At 42.9% G+C, this 15619-nt stretch overlaps 1 protein-coding gene across 2 annotated transcripts in view; it reads right to left on the reverse strand.

Annotated features, from left to right (window-relative positions):
* Positions 1-993: 993 nt before the first annotated feature.
* Positions 994-15619, reverse strand: part of SLC6A13 (solute carrier family 6 member 13) — a 67981-nt gene continuing 53355 nt past the window's right edge. For both annotated transcript variants that reach the window (XM_072654080.1, XM_072654081.1), the window contains exons 8-15: positions 15230-15333; positions 11220-11344; positions 9278-9390; positions 8651-8788; positions 7786-7888; positions 7182-7282; positions 6188-6358; positions 994-5228 (exon numbers count right to left, since the gene is read on the reverse strand). In XM_072654080.1, the coding sequence (XP_072510181.1) occupies positions 5106-5228; positions 6188-6358; positions 7182-7282; positions 7786-7888; positions 8651-8788; positions 9278-9390; positions 11220-11344; positions 15230-15333 (978 nt within the window). In that variant the 3' untranslated portion in view covers positions 994-5105. The remainder of the gene's footprint in view (positions 5229-6187; positions 6359-7181; positions 7283-7785; positions 7889-8650; positions 8789-9277; positions 9391-11219; positions 11345-15229; positions 15334-15619) is intronic.

Below are 15619 nucleotides of genomic sequence, written 5' to 3' on the forward strand. Positions count from 1 at the left end.
AAGTGATACAAGGACACTCTCAAGATTTCTCTTAAGAACTTTGGAAATGATTGTGTGACATGGGAGTCACTGGAACAGGACCATTCAGCATGGGGTGTCCACATCAGAGAAGGTGCTGTGTTCTATCAACAAAGCAGAATTGAGACAGCTCAAAGGAAATGCAGGGTGCCCAAATTTGGAGTATTCACCCCAAATGTTCACATAGACTATTTGTGCCTGACGTATGGTAGAGCATTACAAGCTAGTATTGGCGTGATCAGCCACAGTCGGACATACTGTAATTTGACTTTAACATAGTGATTTCGGTCCTCTTCAAGAATAAAGGACAATAGTCAACCAACCATTCTCTCTCTCTCTACATATGTATATATTTATGTATATACGTGTGTATATGCATACACACGTATATACATATATACACACACAATTTATATATATAATATATGCATACATACATAGGCAATCAGGCCTATGGGGGTGTGTAAGAGTGTGTGTGTGTGTGTGTGTGTGTGTGTGTGTGTGTGTGTGTGTGTGTACGCATGTACTGTTACTCCTTGGAGATGTGAGCTGAATTATAGAAAGGCAGTACAAACTTTAAGAGAAGGCTAGCAAACCTGACTTGGGAGTAAAGAGAGAAAAACACCAAAGAGTGACAGAAAAAAAAACAGAAGGAAAATGGGGAGCTGAGTCTGGCTCAGGGGCTGCTCCTGGTAGAAACAACCGCAGAAGTTTTCTCCTCTGTAGAAGTCCATCTGCAAGGCTTTCATGTTTACAGGTCCAGCCAAGGTGCCCTCCAGGTGTCAAGGGTTCAGCATTCATCTAATGGGCAAATTGATCCTGCTCCTTTCCTGTTCCCTAGGCTGTGGTGTCTTTTGCAGGGAGGCAATGAAGGGAGAAGTTGCTTTGAAACCTCAAATGCCTGGATGTTTGTGAAATGGGTTGTGTGAGTACTTATTGCTTGATCTGATTTCTTGTTATTTACTTCACATTCTGTTTGAATTAAATAGTCTAAGCTTTACTATGATGGAACACGTTTCACTTGGTTTTGAGAGTTGGAGAGGGGGTTTAGCTCAGTGAATTTAACTCTGTGATTATTTAATGAATATCATGGACCTGGAAGCAGTCTGGGATCATGTTAAGGGCTCAAAGTACACAGTCAAGACAAAATGGGGCATGCACCCAGGCATCTACATAAAAACAATATGCCTTAAGACATTCACAAATTCATGGTACCCACACAGGTACCATGATGCAGTGGAAAAAACCCAAGCCTTGGAGTCACAAATCCTGGATTTAAGTTCTGGCCCTCCCGAGACTCTGCGACCTTGGACAGATCACTTCTACTCTTTGTACCTCAGTTGCTCATCTGTAAAATGAAGGGGTGAGCATTACTGAGCAAGAACCCCAACGAGGTCAGAGACAAAAAGAAAGGTCCCATAGAAACCAAATAACTAATAGCATTATTTTTTTGTAGGTAGAAAAAAGCCAGAAACAAAGTACATGCCTATTAATTGGAGAATGGATGCGCTTTGATATGAGAATGGAATGGAATGGTATTACGCTGTAAGAAACAGCAAATATGAAGAATTCAGAGAAACATGGGAAAGCTTATAAGAACTGATAAAGAAGGAAGCAACAAAACCAGGAGAATAATAGATGCAACGACCACAATAATGTAATAAAAAACAATACTAAAAGGCAATTTAACTCAAATTAATTGAAATAAACAGTCTTGGGCCTAGAAAACAGAATACACATGCTTCCCTCCTCTCAACGGAATGGGGAAGGGTCTAGAGGGACAGAGTGCTGCGTAGGCACCAACATCACTCAGTTTGGCTTCACTTTTTTTCTTTGTCACAATAGAGGGTTCAGTGCAGGGGTGAAGGAAGTATTGGGAAATGACTGTAGTGTAAAAAAAAGAAGGCATCCATACATTTTTTTTTCAGAATGATAGAATTATACTGGATGATCTCTGAGATATCTTCTATTTCTAGTATTCTGTGCTACTTTACCTATGAAAAGAAGTAGTCCTCGGGAAGTTCTGATTCTGTACCCATGAATTCTAGAAACAGGGTTGAAGACATATACCAGAGATTGCATCTGGGGTCAGGACCCTGGCCAGCAAAACCAAAAGGAAAGCAGGCCCTGTCACATTTATCTCTGCAGTAAAGCTTAAATCCACCTTTGCGAAGTGGGATTCCACCCTTCTCCACAGACAAATAAGCAATGAACTAAGTTTAACCATCCCCTCCTAGTGCAGGAACTTAAATAGGGCTTTGGCTGTGGCAGTGCCACCCCCTTGCGGTCACATCTGGTGGTGACACCTGGTCATTGAAACAAGGAAGTGAACCTTGGGAAGATGAGGACCAGTGCTGGCTGTTTGGATACTGCTATTGGTTTCCAAGATGCTAAGCTGCTTTTTCTTACATTTCTGCCTGCAGCATCATTGTCATAGCCCTTCTTTCCTAAGGGAGAGAGAGACAGGAAGAGGGGGAGAGGGAGAGAGGGAGAGGGAGAGACAGAGAGGGAGAGAGAGAGGGAGAGAGGGAGAGAGAGAGAGAGAGAGGGAGAGGGAGAGGGAGAGGGAGAGGGAGGGGGAGAGGGAGAGAGGGAGAGGGAGAGGGAGAGGGAGAGAGGGAGAGAGAGAGGGAGAGAGGGAGAGGGAGAGGGAGAGGGAGAGGGAGAGGGAGGGGGAGAGAGAGAGGGAGAGGGAGAGGGAGAGGGAGAGGGAGAGGGAGAGGGAGGGAGAGGGAGAGGGAGAGGGAGAGGGAGAGGGAGAGGGAGAGGGAGAGGGAGAGATCACTTAGGAACAGAGGAGCCAAGGACTGAAAACCTGAGGTTGAGGTTCACAGTGGTAAACCTGCTCAGCAAAATTGCTATTCTTGTGAGGTCTCAAAGAAACAGATCAGGAAAGTCTTCAGAAAGCAATCAAGTTGAGATGTTAATGCCTGCAGATAGAGCCAACTCTTAATGGTCCTAGGACAGATGCTCCAATGTGTGGATTATGGAGAATACAGGATTGTCTTATTCTCTTACTATTTCCTGTGGTATTTTCTACTCCCTGTCAGGACTTTATTCAGCAGCCCTCCTAAAAGGCTTAGGAGGAATAGGGAAGAGAATGATTCATGTTCCCTGAGATCAGCTCCAGCAAACTGTTTGGTTGAAGAGAAATTTAAAATCATTGACCAACAAAAAATGTATAGATTTCAATTACACTCATCCCCCAGTGAGGGGCATAACCATGGAGAAGCTGAATGGCAAAGGGTGGCAAAAATAGAAAAAAGAGGAGGGGGGTGAGACAAAAAATTATCTCTAACCTTATCTTTCCCTACTATCATATCTATATTATACCTGTAACTACTTAGTCCTAAAATCTGAAATATATATTTATATACATATATATATATATATATTTCTGTCCCTGGACACAACTTTCTTCATCACCTCTCCTACCTGAAATGCCCCTCCTATCTGCTCTTTATCTAATTTCTACCTTTATATCCAAGGCCCAGATCAAAAACAACTAAGGAACCTGCCTCAAGGAGTCTACATTCTACCAAATAGGGCTTTAGATATTACATATACATAGATAAGTATAATAAAAGGTAAAGAGTGAAAATGACAAAGAAGACATGAAGCAAAGAATATGCTCCAAGAATAGTTGAGGAAAGGAGCATCAAAGTCTCAGGGATGGAGAATCAGGCTGTCCCTTTGTAGCAGTGTTCAAGGGAAGGTTCGACAAACACTTATCAGGAATGTTGTACAGAGAGTTGGACTAGATGTTTTCTGAGGTTCCATCTGATTCTGAGATTCTGCTTCCATAGGACACAGTAGGCATTTGATAAATGTTGATGGAAAGTATAATGAGATACCGAAGAAAGTTAGTTGCCTTTCTTTCTACTTTCCTTGTCTAAGGATCAATCTTTCACTTTCCCAGTAATTCTTCTTCTAGTACCTCTCCTTTTATTTCAAAGGAAAAAAAAAGCCTTCAAGAGAAGAGTAGAAAGGAGAGGAGATGGTTTCCTCTGGTCCAAGAATTTGATGATGGAACACTTCAACTTGTGTCCTCCCACCCATCCATTCATCCATCTACCCGTCCATTCATCCATCTACCCGTCCATTCATCCATCCACCTAATCTAATCATGGGAACTGTAAAACCTCTTTAACTCTGTATATGGCTCTCATAAAGACTCTATGAAGAAAAAGTGAGGTAGGGAGATGGGAGTGAGAGGAGTTAGACAAGGAAAGGCAGGAGTGGCTGAGTCAGGAACCCAAGTCTCCAGAGCTTTCTCCTCTCTGCCGTGTTGATTTCATGCTGCAGTATCTATCATATCTCCCCAACTAGATTAAAAACTCCTCAAGGACACAGGCCATATCTTCTGTCTGGCAATTCTTTATGTCCCCAAGATTGTTTTTTTTTTTAGCTGTTAAGAAACAAAGAGGAGAATTAATGACAGGGAATGATTCTGAAATTTCAGGATTGATACGACAATGTTAATGCATAAAGGAAAGAGAGCGGGAACTCTTTTTTGTGGTGAAACTCACAGCCCCTGCATAGCTCCTTCCTATTCTTACAAATTCCATGGAGTGGGAGGGTGTGGATAAGGGAGGAAAGAGATAGCATCATGAAGCAAGGAAATCACAGAAATGGATGGAGGGACAAAGAAACAGAGACAAGGCTGAGCTTTTGCCGAAGAAGAAGTGCAAAGAATGTGGATTTAATGGAATGAAGAGAGAGGGACCTTTTTAAGAAAAAACCTCTCTATCCATTCCACCCCATTCTTCCCCCAAAAAAAGTTCCCCTCCCTTAAGTAATTGAAGCCTTAATTTGCACTCAGTTCTTTCCTATCCCACCAGACATGAACTTGGGAGTAAGAGGCCTCCAGTCCAAAAGGAACAGTGCAGGATACCCTCAGAAGTATTTTTGTCTGTGATTCTGGGGTGAAGTGGAATGGGTACGGTTAGAAAACTCCTTCCTCCCAAAAGGGTACAGCAATTTTGCCTGCTCCACCCTGCAGCCATATCTAGGACAAGGCAGGGAGCTGAATACACAGGACTTTGGAAAACCAGAAGTGCATTCCAGGTCACAGTCTGAGTTGGTCTCTAGCAGTGGGACTCGAGTTCGGTGAGCCTCAGAAGTGCTGCCCGAGTAGTGGAGGGAGTAGGGGGTGCTGTACACAGCCGCTGAGGCAGGCCCTCTTCTGGGCATATGAGCTGGTGGACTCTCTGGAAGATAAACAGTAGAGGCTATGAAAGGGTATAATACAAGGGGTGAGACCCCACCCTACCTCTCCTGTACATTGAACTCAGTCCTCTAGTCTCACAAACTCTTCTCCCAGAATCTTCTCCAAGTCTAAGCACATACTGTGACTTCACCCAACAAGTCTTCTGCCATATTCCTTAAACCCATCCTCATAAACACAGCTTTACTTCCTAGCTAGCCCAATGCAGACTCCTTGGAGGTTTTGTTGGAAATATAAAATCTCAAAAATCAACAGCATATCATGGCAGCCCCCATAAACAAATGTGAATTTATATTGCATTTGGAAGGGACATTGATCTGCCAAAATATACAAAGAGGAAGATGAGGGAAAGAACTAGAAAATGAATCATGTGCATAATTAGGGAGAACAGACTAGGGATGAGGGTGATGTATAATCACTATCTTCAAATTTCTAAGTGACATTTTTTCCAGAGCAGGTAGATTTTTTTTGTCTGTCCCCAGAATGAGAACTAATGGTTGGAAGTTATGGGAAGGTAGGTTTCAGGTCAATATAAAGAAGAACTTCCTAAGTATTAGAAATATCCAAAACTGAAATAGGTTGCCTTGGGGCACAATAATTTCCTCTTCACTGAAAGTAATCAAGAATGAGTCAGACAACCTATCAAGAATATGAAGAGAGAGAATTCATATTTCTAATATGGAGTAAACTAGATGGCCTTTAAAGTCCCTTCCAATTATTAACCCATGATCCCTTAATACCAGCATCTACCAATCTCACTGAGTCTGTTGTCACATGTTAATTTATGGCAGGAAGGCAGGCTACCTACTAAGACAGTCAACACAACACCCCCCCCCCATATTGCCTTCCACTCTACTGACAAACCTTTCTGCTTCCTTAAGTCCTAATCTAAGCTCCTTATAGGGTACCCTGCCTACATCTCCTCACTTTACCCCTCCCTACCTCTCTCAAGGAGCCTTTGAGAGTTGTCAGTTTGTAAGCACTCCAGGCAGGGATGCAGATCATGGAGGATAGAGCCAGAAGCCAGCCCAGAGCATCTCCCCACCATGGGTAAGTGTATTTCTTGTTGTAGGTCAGTGGGGTGTACTTGGCCAGAGAGAAAAGGAAGGTGGCCTAAGAGTAAGGAATGAGAAAGGAAAGAGGTCAACAGAGGCAAAGCCCTGGACACTCAGATCCCACCCTCCACCTCTACACCCGCCCCCCCAATCTACCACCTCCCTCTTCCCCTCTGCCCTGGCTATAATCATTCTACAAAACTTGTATGGTAGGGAGGCTACTCCCACTGCCTGTCAATTCTCTCCCTGCTAATCACAGCCTCTCCCCATACTATTAAAAAATTTACCTCCTCCTTGAGATATTTACTGATTAATTCTCCTTGACTCAAATTATACTATATCATTCCATAGCCCACTTAACTCATGGTATCCATTGTCTATGCTACATTTGTCTGCACTTGCTTAAGTGCTAATGTTATAGGAGTCATGAGTCAGTCTTATCTATATGATTCGTATTCCCTGAGATCAGGTGACAGTGACAGAGGAGATTGTTGGTATCTCCCTCTTTCTCTGTATCTCACACCAGTTCAGGGCTCCACCACAGGGGCTGCTAGACATGTACTATTGGCAGATTGAGGCAATGTAGCAAAAAATATGTATATTGAATTATCCTCCCACCCCAGGTCCTTATTCTGCTTCTGTCACTAGACACTGTAGCCTCAGATAATCTATGTGACTTTTCTAATCCTCAATTTCTTCCGCTTATATATGACTCTTCTATGAGTCAACATGGAAGCAGAATTAGGATCTATGCTGTAAAAAGCTTTGAGATCATCAAAAAAGTTGTTTCCTCATGGGAATAATATTCCCTCCTGAAACTGTTTCTATTTCTTGTGCCCTCAGCCCTTCAACCTGACTAGCTTCCTCTGAGGTTTTCTTACTGTGCATACAGCTGGTGTGAGGAATATCCAGCAATATTTGATAACAGGCCATGGCCGATAGCCAATCATGTCTTCAATGTTATCATAGAATCTCTCAGCTCCTACAAGAAGAAGGAAGACACAAGAGAGGAAAGAGGGAGAAATTATTCAATTTTGCCTTTGCACTCAGAGGCATTAAGGGAGGAACTTCAGGACAGCAGGCTAAGAACCATGCCAGGGTCCCAAATATGGGAGATGCCAAGGTAGTATAAAGCTATTATGGCAAGGGGTAATGGGTCTAATCCACCGCACGATTAACATAATTTAGATTTATAGCCTAACTTTCTAACTTTCAAGGAGGCAGTTGAGGGAGTCCAGTTATATTTCTTTCCTCAAAGAATTTTAAGCAAAGAACATAGATCTGTCTATTTAAGATAACATAGAGGCTGGAGGTTGGATGAAATGATCCCTGGACTGGCCCTTCCAAACATGAGGTGTCAAAAATATTCAGCTACCTCACTGGAAGGATTCTGGGGAAAATTGCTTAACAGCATATCCCTTGATACCTGCATTCCTCCTCTGATGGGGAGCCCTGGATACTAAAGGGACCTTTTGCATCACTCACCATATACCCAGGCCACACAGAGTGTCTCAAAGATGGCTACAAATAAGAGGCACATGCCACTGGCTGCATAGTAGTCAAATAGCTGAAACACGTACATTCCACCCTGGCAAAGAAGAAATAGAGGAGAGGGACTTCTGGGGGACCTGTCCACCTCCACACCCACAGGACATCCCCTAACTTAGGCTGTTTCAGTCCAGAGACATAAAAACAGAGACACTCTTCCCTTTCAATGGACTCAGGCTAGGAGAGGTCACTGCTACCATCATATAGTCATTTAGCCAGGGTCCGATTACAGCTGAAAGCATCTGAACATTTGCCCAGATATTCTAAGGGCCAGCTGGTTCTCTTCTTTCTGAGGGGCAGAGGACATATAGAAAATCCCTCTTCATTATCAAAGGATCATAGATTTACAGCTGGAACGTACCTTAGAGGTCCTCAATTAAGGGGTGCCAAGACACATCTATTTCCTACTTCTTTAGATCATCACATAGAATAAAACAGTCCTTGCTTCCCTTGAAGCTTGATTTGGGTAAAGTGGGTGTGATTTGACAAGTAGACCCAGCTCTGAAGTCCTCCATCTCCAGGACCAGTGAGGTAAGCTCTCTCTAGACAGATTTCTTGCCAGGTCTGACATTCAACCCCCTTTCTTCCAGGATCACCCAAGTCATCCCCTTTCACTACATTTTTTGGACTACTGTGATGGTCTATGGTAGAATCTTTACCATGCATTTCTCCAAGAGAAAGAAAAGGAAGCAATGGTACCCCATGCTGGAAAGACCCAACACTTTCAGAATTTGCCCCATCTGTTTGGTGACTCTGGGTCTGACCTAGTGCATGCCACCCTGTAGCTCCACTGGCTTCTTACCTCAGTGAGCATGATCAGCCCAATGAGGTAGGAGAGGACAGAAATCACCAGGATAAGGGTTTCCCGTCGGTTCTTCTTTCGAAGTTTGTTGGGGTACATGTCCACCAAGGCTGTCACCAAGCTCTCCACACATACAAACTAGACCGTTGGGCAAAAGAATGAGAGAGGAGGACCACTCCTAAGATAAGCTTCATCAGCCCACTCACTTCCAAGGGTTAGCCAACTTCTCTCCCTACTCCTCAAGCAGGATTCCCAGAGTCCTCTTCACATGGACTGACCTTGAGCTTCATTAAGTCCCAGTCTCAAGCCCTAAGATCAAGAGAGAGACACTGCACCCCTGTCATTCTCTCCTCCATTCTCCAATTAGAGTTTCTGCAGAAAGTCCTCTCCTCCCATGCCCTTCCTTCTCCCCTTTACTTCCCTCCACCCACCCAATCCATTTACCCACATATTCTCTCTCTCTTTCTCTCTCTCTCTCTCTCTCTCTCTCTCTCTCTCTCTCTCTCTCTCTCTCTCTCTCTCTCTCTCTCTCTCTCTCTCACACACACACACACACACACACACACACACACACACACACACACACACACATCTTTCAGTCTTCAGGTGGGAGGTAATGAACTATACCTGGCTATCCAGCCCAAGCAGCACAACCATGAGGAAGAAACAGCATGCCCAAAGAGGAGAGAAGGGTAGCATCACCACAGCCCTGGGGTATGCGATGAATGCCAGTCCAGGACCTATATCAAAAAACAAAAGAGTCTAGTCCTGGGTGAGGGCCAGGAGAAGAGAAAGGACAGGGGATGCTCAACTCCAAAAAATTTCCCATTTGAAATCAGCATATCTGAATATGGGCCCCCTCCAAATCTGTACCATCCCAGAGAAGGAGGCAGGTGGCTTAAAGAGAAAAAGAGTCTGATTTGGAACAGAAGCCCTGGATTTGAATTATGATTCTGCCACAGGTGTGACCTTTTATAATACACAACTTCTCTTGGCCTCAGTTTTCCAGTCTGTCAAATGAAGGGAGTGGACTCTCTGGTCTCTGCAAACCCCTCCAACTCCAATTCTGAGATCCTAAGATGCTAACCCTAAATGCCTCACACATTTCCCCAGTTTCTGCTCCTAGCGCTGAGGTACTAGATAGAGAACAGAGAATCACAGAGATTTTTTAAAGGATTTTTAAAAGCAATTATCGTTTTAATCAAACCCCCTTCATTTGACAGGAAAGGAAAACTGAGACCCAGAGAAATGAAACACCTAGAGCTGCGACAACACAATAGCTGTCCATGGCAAGATTAGTACTAGAACCCAGATCTTCTGACTTGCAGGCTACTGCTCTTTCTACTACACCATATGGCCTTAGCATTCTATGTGTGTGTAAGATAGCCCCATCTGCACATCATCTCTACACATGATTCTCGAATCTGTTTGTCCAGTCTTAACCCCTCTTCCGACCTCCAGATCTCACATCTCTACTGACTATTGTACATCTCCAACTGGATATCTCATGGCATATCCAAAACTGAACTCATTATCTTTCTCCCAAATCCTCCCCTCTTCCAAACTATTACTGTCAAGAGCAACACCATTCTCCCAGTCACCCAGGCTTGCAATCTGGACTCCTCAATCTCACCCTCACACATGCAGACAGTGGCTAAGTCCTATCATTTCTACCTTCACATCTCTCCAACATACCCCCTTCTCTCCTCTGTCACTGCCACCACCCTGAGGCAGGCCCTCATCATCTCATTCCAGGATTATTGCAGTAGCATACTGGTTGTTCTTTCTGCCTGGAAGCTCTTCCCACTTCAGCCCAGTCCATTCCACTATCAAATTGATCCTCCTAAAACACAGGTCCAATAATTCCATGCCCTCCAACTCCAGGGATGCCCTATCACCTCCAGGACCAAATACCAAATCCTGTTTGGCTATTAAAACCTCCACCATAAGCTGGCCCCTTCCTACCTTGCTTATACCTTGCACCTGACAGCCCAGATCTCAAAAGTAGGCATTTTCAGTGGCCTTCCTCCATGCCTGGAATTGTCTCCCTCCTACTCTATGCCTTCTGACTTCCCTGGCTTCAGTCAAGTCTTTGCTAAAGTCCTACCTTCTGCCTTTCCCAGTCTTCCTTTAAGTTAGTGCCTCCTCACTGAGAAAATCTCCCATTTATCCTTTCTGCATCTTGTTTGTACATAGTTGTTTGGATTTTGTGTCCTTTCTTAGTCTCAAAGTTTCTGGGGAGCAGAAACTATTGTTTTGCACTTTTTGTGGAGAGCGAGGTCTTTTTATATTCCCAGCACAGTGCTTGGCACATAGTAGGCACTTAATATATATTTGTTGACTGCACACCCTCCAGGCTGCCCTTTAGTCTCCCTAAACCTCAGACTAATATTGCTTAACTTCTTGCCACTTAGAGACGGCTAGATTAGAACATCTCCAATCTGGCAGTGTTGAGACTTCCACAGGAAAATCCCAGCTGGAAAGAGCCAAGTTCAGTGCTGGGGTCAGGACTAGCCCCACTTCAGTGCTCAGGCATTTCCTCTGCCACAACCAGGACAGTGCCACTCACCTGACTCAGCCACCTCAGATATGGGCACTCCCTGCTCCTGTGACATGAAGCCCAGAATGGAGAAGATAGCAAAACCAGCCACAAAACTGGTGCCACTGTTCAGGAAGCACAGTGAGATGCAGTCCCTGGGGGAAGGGAAGAAACAGAGGGAGGACAAGCCCAGTCAATCACCTTCCAGAAAAATTCAAACACCTGATCACATTCAAATATCAAGGAGATTGTAATCACCCAGAGAGCAGGAACTTGCCTTGAGTCTTGGTTTATTTGAAGGAGGGGGAACTATCAGTGGAGACTTACACATGTTAGCTACTTAGTAAGAATTTGTTGAACTGAATTAAAGGAATCAATTTTTTAAAAAATAATCCATTGAATACCCCTAGTGCCATCTCCTCCAGGAACTCTTCTCTGACCTCCCACAACAGAAGAAATCTTTCTCTTTGCATTTCATGCAGTGCATGTGCTTAGATTCCATTTTAAATCATAACTATTTGATACAGATTATACAGATCATGTATTACATGGAAAAAAAATTCATCATCTAGTGGCCAACCAGTTGCTGATGAACTAGAGCAGGGACTCTGAACTTTTTTGTGTATCCTAGAACTGGTGAAGCCCGTGAAATGTATAAAATAAAAAAACATAGAACTACAAAGTAATTGTGTTGAGAAATGGTTATCAAATTTTTTTTCAGAAAAGTTCACAGATCCTAAATTAAAAATCTCAAACAGGAATATGAGACATGTTCTAGGGAAGATTGATGGAAGACTCAAAATGAATCAGAAAGAATGAGGTAGGTGAGTTGTCATCTTTACCAGTTAAAGGTTTGCCCACATTCATGGTTTCTTAGATCCATCAAAGTGAGAAAATAGATCATAGAATTTAGACCTGGAAGGGACCTTAGAGGTGATCTATTCTGACAGGTGAGGAAAATCGGAGAGTATCAGAGAGGAGAAATAATTTCCACAAGGTCACAAAGGTGATAAGAAGCAGAGTCAAGATCAGAAATGAGGCCCTTTGACTCAAAATCCATCCAAGGCTCTTTCCATTGTCCCATTGTGTACCTATAGAATCTCCCCATTGGACTGTAATCTCCTAGAGAGCAGAGGTCATATCTTATTGACCTTTGCATCCTCTGGTACCTAGCACAATACCTGGCTTATAGTGCACATTAAATAAATGTTACTTAGACTGAACTGGGACCTCAGGAAAAGGCCTGGTACTGATTTGCTCAGGGGCTCAGATATCGGTGTGTACTCTGTGTAATATATCTTCTCGATATTCCTTCTTCATTTCCCACCTCCTTGGGCTGTACTTCTTGACCTAGTACTATCAATGAGTTAGTCCAGTGCCTGGTAACCTAGATCTCCAGCCTGATCTCCCTGTGACCACCCCCAGGTCCCTTCCATGAACTCAATATTACATGTTCTACCTCCATAAGCCTTTTCCTGGGCCTAGAACGAATTCTTTCTTGATCTCTGCTTCTCAGAATCCTTGTTAAAGTCTCACCTTCTACCTTCCCCAGTCTTCCCTTAATGTTAGTGCCTGCATTTTGTGACCTAAGGCTAAACTTAGGTGTCTTCTCCTCTATGAACCCTTTCCTGATCTCCTCAGTGGTCTATGCTCTCTCCTTCCTCAGTTTTCTTGGATTGCATGGATCCCCTCAGTAGAATACAAGTTCCCTGGTGGTAAGGACTGTTTTGAATCCTCAGGTACTATTACAGTATCTTACACAAGCTCAACCATAGATTTAGAGCTAGAAGGGATTTCAGAGGTCACCTGGTTCAGCTCTATCATTTGAAGGATGAAGAAACCAGAGGATTAAGTGATTTGTCCAAAATTGCAGAAATATTAAAGACACGGATTTTAATAGTAGGTGCTTCATAAATATCTTAAATTTCAATTCCACCAGATTGGTCTTTTGATCTCTAGTGTTTAGCACAGTATCTAGTATATAATAGATGCTTAATAAATGCTTTTTAAATTGATTAAGTAAAAATCACAAAGTTATACCTCCATACTAATGCTCCCTGCTGGTAAATGTACATTGAAGGATATAAGAATTGCCCAAGGTCACCTGGGTAACATAAGAAGCAAAGCCAGTATTTGGTCTTTGGATCTTTTGGTCTTTTGACTTGAAGTGCTGCACACTTTCTACCTCATGACTTATTCAAAACAGAAGAACAAAATCCACTTCAATTTAAGTTTGGAGCAGATTACATGATTTTTTAGACAATACTTAATTCATTTTATTTCAACTAAAATTAAAACTTATTTGCATTAACAAATAGGTAAAGTGGTAAAAGATGGTGCAAAGGTACAAAGGTGTGCTGGTAAATATTTAACAGCCAGCTGACCAAAAAAGTATACACACAAGACACTTGTAAACTTAATCTAAATTATTAATATTTTTCTATTACTTTAAGTCTAGGTAATCAACAAAAATAAATAAATCAAGGCTTGATTGGTAGCATTTGCCAATTTCAGAGGTTCACTGGGAAAATTTAATAATTAGCTTCATGAGCCATTAGGAGCTAGTGTAGTGGGTACTGGGGGTGGACAGAGAACTGTCCCAGCATTAAATATCTTCTGTGGATGATCCACCAAGTCAATGACTCTGACTCGGCTGCCATTAACAACCCTGGAGGGCAACTGGGTGTCACAATGAATAGAGCACCATCCTGGATCAGAAAGACCTGAGTTAAAATATGACCTCAGACACACACTAGTTGCGTGACCCTGGACAAATCACTTAACCCTGTTTTCTTCAGTTTCTTCATCTGTAAAATGAGATGGAAAAGGAAATGGCAAACCACTCCAGCATCTCAGCCAAAAAACCCCAAATGGGGTCATGAAGAGTCAGACATGATCAAAATGAGTGAACAACAAAAGCCACTCTGCCTCCCAAACTTGCTGCCCACCTGAAGTCTTTGTTCAAGAGCCCACACCCGCTGACCGCTGCAGGCTAAGCTGCTCTTCCAGGGCTGTGGGTTCTTGGATCTTAATGATGACCTCACCCTGAAGAGAGCTTGGGTTACTTCACCACACAGCTAGAATAAGTTGAAAGAAGATGGGAAACTTTAGTAAGTTGGTAGAGTCTTCCAAATTTTCCTTGGCATAGTGCCTTGCTAGAGAAACAATTCTATTATATTCAAAAATCACTTATTAAGCTCCTACTGTGTGTACAATGCAGTGGTTAGAGAGGGGCTTCAGAATTAAAAGACCCTGTTTCAAGGCCTGCTTCTGACATAGACTGGCCATTTGACCTGACAAATCACTTAATCTCTCAGTGCCCCAGACAACCCTCAATTACAAACTGCTCAACAGCTGCTGATCTATAGTAGGCAAAGGGGTTTTCTCACCAAGGAATTTCCCTAAACCATGAAACCACAGGTCTAGAGTCAAAATTTTTGTTAGTACCAAAAATTTATAAACCACCAAACAGGCATAAACTGAACGTTGAATTGAGGTTTTAGATGACCAGCTATCATTCTACTCAATAGGTCTTTGACTACTCAAAATCTTGTAGCTATTTTTCTGCGTACACGAGTGAGTCCAATAAAACTGTTTTTTACAATAAAACTGTTGCTCATTTAATTTTGGAGTGGCAGGCATATTTTGTTTTGTCTGTATTGACTAGTGTTACTGGTTACTATTATTTACTTGTATTAGTAGATAATAGTATTAACGTCATGCAGAAGTTAGAAGGGTTGTTGTGGCTGTTGTATTCTTTAAATTATCTTTCATTATCAATTATACTTATGTAAATGGCAGGGTGAGAGGCACAAGAACGAGTTACACCTAGTCCCTACCCCTAGAAGCTTACAATATAATCCTGGGTAGCAATACCTCTAGCAGAAGTTAAACTATAATAGCAGGACAGAAGAAGTCAAACAGAGAAGGATCAGAGATTAAGGGAGAGAGGGAATCTTGTTTCATTCCTGATAGGGGGATGGGAAGAGACGGGGTAATAAAAAGACAAAATATGTCTAGAGACTCATTTCCCACGTTACCTGTAGCAATTGTTGTGGTACTTGTTGTAGCTGCCCAAGGCTGTCAGACATCCCAGACAGATGGCGTAAGAGAAGAAGATCTGGGTGCCTGCATCCATCCACACCTGCAATGAAAGGCCAGCAAAGCTAAGCCACACCTACTAGAGAAATGTGGCACCAGAATTGCATGCGGAGATATTGCTGAACTTTAATGCTTGTGAACAGAGTACTAGTAGGATGAGAAACTGGCAGATGAGGAACAGAGAACCCTGTCTGTTCATGATGGCTCTTTGGCTCCTGTTGTCCAGAACCAATATGTGGACAATGCCTAAAGAAAGGGCAAGTGGTAGGGGACAATGATGAGAATATCCTGGAGAGTCAGGCAGGGGGAAGGGGAAGGGGAAAGGAAGG

This window comes from Notamacropus eugenii, chromosome 3, assembly GCF_028372415.1.
Source record: "Notamacropus eugenii isolate mMacEug1 chromosome 3, mMacEug1.pri_v2, whole genome shotgun sequence".
Lineage (NCBI taxonomy): Eukaryota > Metazoa > Chordata > Mammalia > Diprotodontia > Macropodidae > Notamacropus > Notamacropus eugenii.